Source organism: Bidens hawaiensis, unplaced genomic scaffold, assembly GCF_021521415.1.
Source record: "Bidens hawaiensis isolate Kalapana, Puna unplaced genomic scaffold, B.hawaiensis_p1.1 tig00016259_1, whole genome shotgun sequence".
Taxonomy (NCBI): Eukaryota; Viridiplantae; Streptophyta; class Magnoliopsida; order Asterales; family Asteraceae; genus Bidens; species Bidens hawaiensis.
The window spans coordinates 533,735-546,548 of record NW_027492482.1 but is presented as its reverse complement, the minus strand read 5'-3'; the positions used below and the strand labels follow the sequence as shown (position 1 = coordinate 546,548).

The 12,814-nt window shown below is 34.2% G+C and overlaps 1 protein-coding gene across 1 annotated transcript; it reads left to right on the top strand.

Annotated features, from left to right (window-relative positions):
• The first annotated feature begins 12 nt into the window (after window positions 1-12).
• LOC143551079 (phosphatidylinositol/phosphatidylcholine transfer protein SFH12-like) lies at window positions 13-11,035 on the top strand. The gene is made up of 13 exons (XM_077041599.1): window positions 13-144; window positions 1,039-1,116; window positions 2,033-2,288; window positions 3,839-3,938; window positions 5,368-5,634; window positions 6,703-6,780; window positions 6,863-6,964; window positions 7,502-7,551; window positions 8,657-8,756; window positions 8,828-8,911; window positions 9,067-9,135; window positions 9,235-9,741; window positions 10,769-11,035. Exons 2-13 carry the CDS (start codon window positions 1,086-1,088, stop codon window positions 10,853-10,855), a joined length of 1,731 nt encoding a protein of 576 aa, XP_076897714.1. The 5' UTR covers window positions 13-144; window positions 1,039-1,085; the 3' UTR covers window positions 10,856-11,035.
• Window positions 11,036-12,814: the final 1,779 nt, after the last annotated feature.

Below are 12,814 nucleotides of genomic sequence, written 5' to 3'. Positions count from 1 at the left end.
AAACTGGTCAAGTTTACAGATAATAATATAATGGCTATCCAATAAGACCTCTTCATATTAAATAATAATAATTATATTAATAATAATCTGATATTAAAACAGCATCTTCTTCTCTTCATCAAACTGTCCTGCAATTTCTCACTGGTAATATTATCTCTCTAATTTCATACTTTGTGTTTTTTTTATTTATGTTTATTTATTTTTTGTTACTGTTCAAAACCATAGGTTTTTGAATGTATTTGTGTATTGGTTATATGATAATGACATGATTTTACAAGTTTTTTGTAGTTTTTTTTTTTCAAATTTAAAGTTTTAATTACTACAAATTTGGTATGAATTTGCTTTGATTTTTGGATGTGGCGAAACTGGTTGGTTCGGTTTGAAACCGGTTTCTTGATCAGTTTTGGTCGGTTAACGATTGGTTTTAGTCCGGTTTTAACCGGTTCGGCTCGGCTTCAATGGAGAGAATTGATTATAAATCGGTCCTAAAACGGTTTTAATCGGTTCCAGACCGGTTTCTAAGAGTACCGGTTCGGTTCGGTTTTAAAGGTTTGGAACCGGTTTCAGTGAAGAGGGTTACAACCCGGTCTCAAACCGGTTTGGTAAGGTTTCACTGGTTTTAATGGAAAGGATTACAAACCGGTCCCGAACCTACAGCTTCAATAGGTCCCAAACCGGTTTCAAAGAGTACTGGTTCGGTTCGGTTTCATTGGTTTGGAACCGATTTCAGTGGAGAAGATTACAAACCGGTTCTGAACCTAAGATTTCAATCAGTTCCAAACCGGTTTGGTTCAGTTTCACCGGTTTCGAACCGTAGGTTCGGGACCGGTTTGTAATTCTCTTCATTGAAAAACTTACGGTTTCAACGGTACTGGTTCCAAACCGGTTCATTTTCGGTTTGGGTTGCCAGTTTGGTTTAGAAACCGGTTTTAGAATATGATATTTCAACTTTTTTTAGATTTTAAAAATTTTGAAATTTGAGAAATTATTACATTTTATGTATGCAAATCTTATAAGTGAATATGGTACAACTTGCAGGCATTTGATAAGGGCCTCAGATTCGCCACGACGATCAAACGTTAACTATGAGTGCTGTAATATCCGGACCTCTTGTCGGTATGTATATTCATTTATATTACTATTCCAAGGCTTGCAGTTTCTGACACAGACCTGTTAAAACGACACGAATTGAGACGGAGTTAAACAAGTTTAAGTTTGGGCTTAAAAGGTTTCGTGTCTTAAACAGGTCGACACACTTAAGACATGTTTAAATTCGTGTCTAAATAGGTTAAACACCTGTTAATGGCCTGTTTATATTTTTTAAATTTTTCAAGAAATAAAAATATATATGTCCTACTTAGTAGATGTGCACAAACCGGGTTAAAACTCAAAACCTGGTCAAGAAACCGGTTTTGACTTTTGTTGACTAAACCAAACCGGTTTCCACACAAACCGGGTTAAAACTCAAAACCGGTTTGGGTTGAAACCGATTCGATTTGGTCAACAAAAGTCAAAACCGGTTTCTTGACCAGGTTACGATGGTTCGGATTTTGACAGGTTTTGGCCGGTTTCGGTTCGGTTAACCGGTTTGGAACTGGTTTTGGTGGAGAAAATTACAAACCAGTTTCGAACTGGTTCCAAACCGGTTTCAAACCTGTTCAGTTAACCGGTTTATTTGCCCACCTCTACTACTTAGTAGATTTTATGATTTGATTTTAGACTTTTATTGATTTTTGTTTCAAATATGTTAAGAAATAATGTATTAAGTATTAACTAAGATTTGTGTGAGCTTTTGGCAACTTTTGTTTCACTACACATGTAATATTTATCATGTCCCTAAACAGGTCGTGTCATGTAACCTGTTTTAAACATGTTTGTGTTTGGTAAAAAAAAATAACACGATTAGTTATAGTGTCATGTTCGTGTCTAGCACCACAAGTAATTGTGTCTTATCGTGTCGTGTCTGACCTGCTATGCAAAACCGTGACATAAATTTTAATGTAGTTTGCTAACTAATGTTTTGAACAAAAAGGTTTAGATAAAACCAACACCGAAACTTATGAGGAGAAGAAACATAAGCTGTCATTTAAACAAAGAGCTATAAATGCATCCAACAAGTTAAGGAGTTCATTTGGCAAAAGAAGCAGGAGACATGGTAAAGTTGCGTCGTCGGTTGTTGAACATGTGCACGACGCTGATGAACTTAAGGCGGTCGATGCGTTGCGCCAAGCTTTGATTTTGGAAGAATTGTTACCTGCTAAACATGATGATTATCACATGATGCTAAGGTCATAACTTTTCTGTTTATATATTTCCTAGATGTTATAACTTATCTCTACGGGTCAAACGGGTTAACCTGAAGTTTTTACTAAAAGGTAAACGGGTCAAACAGGTTAAACTGCAGGGTTTTACTAAAAGGGTAACGGGTCAAATGGATGGATGTATTCAAAGTTCAAATAATCTTATGTTCTGGAGAAACTTGTCTCCTTGTTGGGTTGAATGGGCTGTAACACAATGTATATAATTGGTCAAACTAAAGAAAGAAAATGATGAAAAGGGTTAACATTTCTCGAGTTTTTCTTATGGAACAAGAAAAGCGGAGGAAACTTTGTCGTACTTTTACTTTTTTTAGTTTTTGAGTTATGATTTTTTAATTTTTTTTTTTTGAATTTTTTAATGAGGGGTTTTTGAAATCTCAACCCATTTCAAAAAACCCCTCATTAAAAAATTCAAAAAAAATAATTAAAAAATCATAACCCGAAATATAAATAAAAAGTAAAAGTACTAAAAAGTTTCCTCTGTTTTTCTCATTCCGTAAAAAAAAACTCTCAAGAAATGTCAACCATTTTCAATCATTTTATTTCTTTAGTTTGACCCATTATATACATTGTGTTATAACTCATTCAACCCAATGAGTCACATTTACCACCCCTAGTTCAAATGCATAAAAAGATCAAAATCACTTTAATAAAAGCAAAATTAGATAATTTACTACCATGGATATTTTTTTTAGTTTAATTAAAAAAAATTGATTTTTTAAGGTTTATATATATATTATTTGTCACACTATTTCCACATCAACAACTCATTTTTTTTTTTATAAACATGTATCCACTATCCATGGACCATGGTCCCATATTATTTTATCTGGACCTCTGTTTTTAAGCTAAAAGAAAATAATAAAAAAGTTTAAAAAGCTGTGTATTACTTTGATTTTGGACCTCCCATGCCACATAAGCATGAAAACAAACCCAACATGCCTAATACAGAAAAAAAAAATTTAAAAATGTAATTTTTTTTATTAAACTTTAAAATTAAAATTTTAGAAAAATATATATTTTTTTTCTTTTTTTATTTAAAAACATTTTGTAATTTTTTTCTTTAACACTGCATAGTATGTGACCTTAAAAAAAAGTACAAAAAATGTTTGCATGACCTGCATAAACAACTACACGTTTTAACCTGTTGCCCAACCCAACATGGCTAATAAATAAAAATATATTTTTTTAATTTAATTTATTATTTTTTTCATCTTGTTTTATTTTTATTTAATTTAAAATTTTAAAATTTTTCAATCTTTTAATTCTTTTAAAATTTTAATTCATTTTTTTAACCTTTTCTTTAACGCGACATAAAACTAATGTGTTTGTAGGTTGGTTCACTCACATTTTTGTGAGACAACCGGTTTGAAAACATTTGGACTGTTTTACTCTGTCATGAGTTAGGTTCTTTTTTGACCCGTTACCGAACCCGTGCATATTGTTCTTGTCGCACTTTAACATCTTATCTTTCAGCAAATGATTTAATCCGGTATTCTCTTTCGGCAACGATGAAACAGGTTTTTGAAGGCTAGGAAATTTGATATTGAGAAGACCAAACAAATGTGGTCTGATATGATCAAATGGAGAAGAGATTATGGTACAGACACCATTATGGAGGTACTTGTGTGAAAAACACGTTATAAAGATTATGGGATAATGTATACATAAGCTACCAAAATATTAAAAAGTTGTCATTCATACCACTTAACTACCAAAACATGTTATAAACCTAGGGGAACAAACGAGCCGAGCAGAGCTTGTGTCAGACTCCTTTTTATAAAGCTCGAGCTCGGCTCATTCACTATTTATTAATTAACTTTTTTTACCACCAACGAATAAAGCCGGGCCACCCAGGGTAACCCAATGGCAACATGCGACCCCATACGCCCGCGATCGCAGATGGCAATGGGTAGCCCAAGCCCACCATCTCCTGTTCGGAGAAAACCCAAAGCCACACTGTGATAGGACCCAGTTGGGATTGGATTCGGACTTGAGACCTTGCGGTCTCCAACCAAGTCTTCACTTCTCCTCCAATGCCAGTTGAGCTAAAGCTCAATGGCATTTATATATTTTTAAACTATTTTTATTGTTTAGTTATATTGTATATAATATATATAACATAATATATATTATCTAGTTATTTTTATCATAATTTATATACTAATTGTTATTAAATAAAATATATTTAATACATTAAATATAAATTATATAAATAATATGCTTATTTAGGCTCGCCAACCAGCCTGAGCACATTAACGCCCTGCTTGCGGTGCGCGCATATAATGTATATATGTGTGAACCCTCGGGTGGGCAAAAGTAAAAGTGCACTAATTTTGACGTTATTTTACTAATCTCGTGAAAATAACATTAAAAGTGGCGGAAGGTTAATCAGGCATCATGTGGTGGCGTTGATAGCCGAAAGACAAGGGCACATGCACCAATCAGCCGGTGTCCCTGATGATTGAGTGCTATGTGCCTTATGTCCAAGGCTTGATGCAAAACTACTATCGAGCCGGGGGTCTCACCGGAAGCAGCCTCTCTATCCCTATGGGATAGAGGTAAGACTGTCTACATCTTACCCTCCTCAGACCCTACCATAGCATTGCTATTGGTGGGATATACTGAGTACGATGATGATGATGATGATGATGAACCAGCCTGAGCACGATAAGTGAAGCTCGGGCCTCGGGCTCGTTTAGTAAACAAGCTTATAATAAGGCTCGAACTCATTTAAGCTCAGCTAGATTCGAGCTTTTAACGAGCTGATCTCTAGTAACACACGTGCCAGCTCAACTCATTTGCACCCCTAAAAAATACTTGTCTGAAAATTATAAAATGATAAAATGCTTAAATTTGAAGCCACATATAGTTGTAAAAAGGACTAAAAAATTCTCTATCTACTAAAAAAATCTATATAAGTTGTATTAATAGTTGAGTAACCTATGTACACGTTATTCATATAGACATAGCTATTAGTTAAACACTTAAACATGACTTTATATGCTACAATGTATTAATTTTTGCCTTGTTTTGTATGTGTTTGAAGGATTTTGATTTTAAGGAAAAAGAGGAAGTGATTAAACACTATCCTCAAGGACACCACGGCGTCGATAAAGAAGGACGACCGGTTTATATCGAGCAACTTGGTAAAGTTGATGCTACGAAGCTCATGCAAGCGACGACACTAGAACGTTACCTTAAGTACCATGTGATGGAGTTTGAAAGAACGTTTATTGATAAGTTCCCGGCTTGCTCGATTGCTGCAAAGAAACATATTGATCAAAGTACCACCATTCTTGATGTGCAAGGAGTTGTAAGTAGATGTTTACACAATGCAACGTATTAAGTGTTCGTGTTTGTTTGTTTGTTTGTTTAACTTTTGTTGAGCAAATGATCGAATATGAACAAATAAACGAACAAGGTTTTCTTGTTCGTGTTCTTTGTTAACATTATGAATATGCTCATGTTCGTTCGCTAGCAGTATAAACGAACGGTGTATGAATGTAAACCAAAGAACATAACTGAGGTATAACTAGTTAAAGTAATCTGAAGAACAACATTTTGGGCGGTTACTAAGTTGTAAGGGGCCAAAATGATTTAAATGAATATATTAACCAACATACAGAAATGTAAACTAACGAACATAAATGAATCTAAACGAACAAGCATAAACAAACTTATATGAACGAACAATTATGAACATAAATGTACGGACTAAATGAACATTTTTCTTCATTTAGTTCACCCGTTTATTAGATGAACAATGTGACCCATTGGGTTGAATGGGTTGTATTAAAATGTATATGATGGGTCAGAATGGGTCAAACTAAAAAAAGAAAATGAATGAAACGGGCCAAAACGGGTTGACATTTCTCAAGATTTTTTATTTTTTTTTATGGAACGAGAAAAACGGAGGAAACTTTTTAGTAATTTTACTTTTTTAGTTTTTTATTTATATTTCGAGTTTTTTTAATTATTTGTTTTGAATTTTTTAGTGAGTGGTTTTTGAAATCTCAACCCATTTTGACCCATTTCAAAAACCCCTCATTAAAAAATTCAAAAAAATAATTAAAAAATCATAACTCGAAATATAAATCAAAAAAGTAAAAATACTAAAAAGTTTCCTTCATTTTTCTCATTCCATAAAATTAAAAAAAAATCTTGAGAAATGTCAGCCCGTTTCATTCATTTTCTTTTTTTAGTTTGACTCATTCTGACCCATTATATACATATACAACTCACTCAACCCATGGGTCACATTTGCCACCCCTAGATGAACATAAACGAACAGTTCACAGACTGTTCACTAAAAGTTTGGCTCATTTACAGGCTTAGACGTATAACATATGCCTAAACAAATTGTACTTCGTTTATGTATCAGGGACTTAAAAACATGAACAAGTCTGCTCGGGAACTTATCCAGCATCTGCAAAACATTGATGGAAACAATTACCCTGAGGTACTTACTATACATTTTCTTCATTTCATTCTATGAAGTTAAAATACACATTCTTATATATTTAACCAAAACTCTATTATAGACGTTATGCCGCATGTACATTATTAACGCGGGGTCCGGGTTTAGGCTTCTGTGGAGCACGGTGAAATCGTTCCTTGATCCAAAGACTACTGCTAAGATTCATGTAAGCTTTTTAAAGTTAAAAATAAGAGTAAACTGTGGTTTTCGTCTTTGTGGTTTGTCTAAATCTGCAGTTTTAGTCCAATAGTTTCAAATTTGCATTTTCGTCCATGTGGTTTCATTTCACTTGCAATTAAACCCGAATTCATTAACCCCGTTAAGTCTGGTCGTTAAACCCATCAACGTGCCTCTCACATGAGGTGCAGTTTTGTCCTTTTACTCCCCTAATTCGCAAGCCCCCTCACGTGAGGGGCTGAGGTGTATTTGAGGAAAAAAAAGGACAAAACTGCACCTCACGTGAGGGGCACATTGATGGGTTTAACGACCAGACTTAACGGGGTTATGAATTCGGGTTTAGCTGCAAGTGAAATGAAACCACCGGGACGAAAATCGCAAATTTGAAACTATTGGACTAAAACTGCATATTTGGACAAACCACAAGAAAGAAAACCGCAGTTCACTCTATAAATAAAAATAAAAATAAATGACTACATTATTAAACTTGTTGAGTTAACTAGTCAATGGCTCTATTTACATATAGGTTTTGGGCACCAAATATCAAAACCAGCTCCTAGAAATGATTGATGCCAGGTATATTCATTGATTGCAATAACTAGGTGATCAAAAAAATTTTGTTTTTTGTATTTATCTTTTTATCATTTATTCATTGATTGAAATAACTAGGTGATCAATTTTTTTATAAATATCGCGTCAAGTCGTATGCATTTAGGGGTCTAAACAAGTCAAGTTGCTCGTGAGCTACTCTTGATCAGCTCGCTAAAAACTTTAATCGAAACGAGCCTAAAAATAAGCGTGTTTGGTAAACGAGCCCAAGCCTGTGCTTCAGTTATCGAGCTGGCTCGCGAGCCTATTATTAATATAAATTTTGTTTAATGTATTATGTTAAAAATAACTAAATAATTTATGTTATATATGAAAATTACAATCAATCAATCAATCAATCAATCAATCAATCATACCCAGTAAAGTCCCATCGACAGCAAAGCTATAAGTAGGGTCTGGGGAGGGTGGGATGTAGGCACACCGTACCTCTATCCAAAGGAATAAAGAGGTGGCTTCCAGAGAGACCCTCGGCTCTAAGTACATGTGTATGAAGCAACATAAAGGAAATCAAAGTTTAACAGTTATATAAAAACTACTACTAATAATAATAATATTAATAATAAGATCACAGTTTAATGGCTATATAAAAACTAATAATAATTATAATAATAATAATATATGTAATGGAAATACCATTATGAAAATTCATACCATTATGAAAATTACAATTAATATATATATAAATATATTTTAAAGCCATATATAAATTAATACATGATAAAGATGTCGAGCTTGAGCTCTTGTAAGTTAAACGATCCGAGCTCTGCTCAGCTCGTTTACACCCACTTGTTAAGATGTTAGCAATGACTCGTTTACTTATTAATGGATAATGAGTCAAAAGACGATCAAAGTGTATTTTCAAATTTCTAAAACTTGTAAATCATTATTTTTCATATGACAAGATTATTAAGTGTTTATATGCAATTCAAGTTTTTGGAAAAAGAAAAATGTCAGCATGTCAGTCCAACACGACCCGTATAAAAATTTACCCGTTCTGACCAAAACTTGTTTTGACCTTTAAAACGTGTCCAACCATTTTGCCACCTCTTAACTGTTTCTTATATGTTGATAGTCAACTTCCAACTTTCTTGGGCGGTACCTGCACTTGTGCTGATAAAGGCGGTTGCTTGGGGTCAGATAAAGGCCCGTGGCAAGACCCCGAGATCATGAAGGTATTAAATATAATATGCAGTTTTAAATATCCGTTTTTAAATTTTTCTATTTATTTTGATTTCGGTGGCAGATGGTCCGCAATGGTCAACACAAATGCTCGAAGAATCCAATCCCGGAAGAAAAGACCATTTCCGAGGACTTATCTGCATATATGGTAAAATAAAATGCTCAACATCATGTAGGATCTTTTGGTTTTGAGCCATAAAAGACTATTTTTTTTATATAATCATTAATGCACTCCTTGTAATAATAAGAGGAGTTTGAGTGTTTATGCGGTTTGTAAAACGAAAGCCTTCTTTCCTTCTACAGAAATGTCCTCTTTCCAAGGAAGATGTTGAGGATATCAAGCATCCGAATCTCCCTTCGGTATTAGAAGAAGTAAGTTTTTTAAAAATCTTGACATCATTCTTTTCCATGCTGCATTATTATTCTTACAAGTTTTGCCTTATTGTAAGTTCATTTTAAACATATTTGCAGGCTTCAATACATAACAACAATCCAACCACCAATGCAAAAACCGGCAACACGCCCATGGTGGACAAGACAGTAGACCACCCTACACCAAAGCCGAAGGATTATTATCCGATCCAAGAACCTTACAAACCAACTTCCACTAATGATAAATTAGGAAACCAGTTAATATCCGGCATGATGACATTAATAATGGGAATTATGACCATGGTTCGTATGACAAACAACATGCCCAAACGCCTTACCGATGCTACATTATACTCTACCGGCATCTATGATCATAATGATGATGATTTGGTTAAAAAACATATATCTAGACCGTACAACGGGCAGCTGACTGATGTCTCGACTGCTGAGTATTTGTCGATGATGAAACGGTTGGGAGAGTTGGAGGAAAAGGTTGTTGTTCTTGAAAGTCAACCGGTTGACTTGCCCGCTGAGAAAGAGGATATGCTTGTTAAGGCTTTGTCTCGGGTTGAAGCGTTGGAAGCTGAACTTGCTGCTACCAAGAAGGTACCACTTTAAACAATTTAGAACGGGTCGGTTGGGTAACGGGTAAAAATGGTCACTTTTTATGTGTCAAAGGTGAGTTGACCCGAAACACTTTTTTTGCCCAAATGTTTTTACTCTAAATATGATTACAAAACTTGGTATTGGGTCAAAGGGGTAGCTTTTGTGACATGTTGAAATGCTTCGGTCGGGTAACAGGTAAAAAAAATGGCGACTTTTTAGATGTGTCAAAGTCGGGTTGACCCGAAACGTTTTTTGCTTAAATTTTTTTTTTACTAAGTATGATAATAAAACTTCATATTGGGTCAAATGAGCAGCAGCTTTTGTGACATGTTGAAACGGGTCGGTCAGGTAACGGGTTAAAAATGGCAATTTTGTATACGGGTCAGAGTTGGGTTGCCGTGAAACACTTTTTGCCCAAAACTGTTTTTGTACAAAATATGATTACAAAATTTGGTAATGGGTCAAAGGGATTACTATCGGGACATGTTTAAAAGGGTGGTCGGTTGGGTAACAGGTCAAAAATGGCAACTTTTTATACGGGTCAGAGTTGGGTTGATCCGAAACAGTTTTTGCCCAAACGTGTTTTTGTACTAAATATGATTACAAAACTTGATAATGAGTCAAAGGGGTCAATTTTGGGACATTTTTAAACCGGTCGGTCAGGTAACGGGTCATAATGACAACTTTTTATACGGGTCATAGTTTTTTTGCCCAAAATTGTTTTTGTACTAAATATGATTAAAAAATTCGGCATTGGGTCAAATGGGGTAACTTTTTGTACATGTTGAGTAACGGGTCAAAAATGGTAACTTTTTATACGGATCAGTGTTGGGTTGACCCAAACATATGTGGCCCGTATTTGTTTTTGTGCTAAATATATGATTACAAAACTTGGTAATGAGTTAAAGTGTTAATTTTTGTAGTTTCATAAGTAACTTTTGTACTCAATATGATTTTTAAGAAAATATATTATTAAAATAACAATATATTCTTATGTATATACATTTTTTGTTTTACCATAATGTAGTCTCTTGATGAATCCTTATCTCAACAAAGAGAGTTCATGGCATACCTTGAGAAAAAGAAGAAAAAGAAGAGATTTTTCCGCTTCTAAACCGATTTTAGGAAGACAAGGAAACCGGTGTCGATTTTTTGTATGATCTTGTTAATTTGTGAAGGTTTGTTTTGTTAAGATTCATATTTTTGTGTATAATTCTTATTTATCTATCAACGTTGTTTGCGTTTTTTTATACGGGTTGTGTATCGTTTTGAATAAAGTTTGAGATTGTTGTTATGTGAAAACTACATAATGTACTTGTATTCGGTTCTTATTCGATACACTAATTAATTTCTTGCTCTAGGATGCTCATGTAGTCATGTGTAATGACTAATGAGGCTAGTTTAAGCTAATTTTCAACAGAATAAAAACATCATATCAACCTATGAAAAAACGTTAAACACCATGAAATATTCAGTTTTGGTAATATTTATTCGTTAATGTATATGTGAGAAAAGTTTTGTACATTTATAGTTATGAACACGAGAATTTATTCTACTATCTACTTTATGTTCGTCTATCATCTTATGTCTTTCATTTATAGTGAGAGGGGCACCTTCGGGTTCCATCGGCTTCCACCACTTACATATTGGGTTCATACTTCACGTATGGAATTCAATTTCATGAAACCAATCTCGTTTATGTTATAAATATATTAATATTATGGTTATCAATACCTAATATAGATTAGTTTTTTCCAACCCTATATATGCGTCTCATGTACCTCTTTGTAATATACACCTAATCAATGAAATCTTCCATCTTTCTTCTTACATCTCTTTGTCATATGTTCAGCTATTAGGCTTGTTTCACAACAATTTAAATGTTGTGTATCTTGATTAGTTGGTTTATAAATCCCCATGAATGTCGTTTAGAATTTTAAAATATGAGATGGCAATCCCTCATTGGTTGGTTTCATTCATCATAATTTTTATACACCCATGACACAAATAAATCTTATGATATTTAAAGGACTTTGAGTGTATAAAAGTGAGCTTGAGGGTAGAGGTGCACAAATCGGGTTTTTCAAATACCCGTTTTCGGGTATGGAACCGGGTTCGGGAATGACCGGGTATTGGCAATACCTGGGTCGGGTTCGGGTCTGCGTATTGCCTCTAAAAACCATACCCTTTGTATCGGGTTCGGGTCGGGTATAGAACGAGTATTCTAAAACCGGGTATTTGAATACCCTATTTTCGAGTATTGAAAAAAACCATATTTTCGGGTTTTTTTCAAGGTATTTTTCAGGTACAGATTAGAATTTTTTAGGGGTTGCACTTTTTAGGGGTATTTTTCGGGTATTTTCCAGTTATTTTTTTGGTATAGATCGGGTATTGAAAAACTCGGTTTCGGGTATCAGAAAAACCCGGTTCCGGGTATGGAACCGGTTCGGGTTTTTGGGTATTACCGGTACAAATCGGGTCCGGTTCATGTACGGGTTTTGGTACCAAAATGCATACCCTACGGGTAGAGTCAAGTACGTGTATTAAAAATCCGGGTATAAAAAAAAACGTTTCAGGTTATTTTTCGAATCTGGTTCCGGGTTTGAGTTTTTTATGCACCTCTACTTAGAGGGATCTAAATGAGAAAGAAAACATTAGGCTGCTATTTTTGTAAAGGAAGCCTACAATGGGTCCCAAAGATGTCATATGTTGTTTGGTTAAAATGATGAAGGATAGGCAATATGATAAGATAGGCCCGATGGGATCTAACGCCTACGTCAAACGGGTTTTAAACGTTTGATTATATTGAACCTTGTGAAAATCACTTTTAAACACTAATTTTAAGATGTTTGTCTTTTCATTCTTTCCGTATGTTATATTAATATGTGACAAAAACTAAAAGAAATAACAAAATGTGTAGATCGTGAAAGTACATATATGTAGACCATAAGTTACACACACGTATATATATGTATCTTATATGAATTAAATATATGTAAAATACGAGCTCAATATATGTACTTTCACGATCTACGTAAAGCAAAAATTATAAAATAAATAAGTGTGTAAAAGT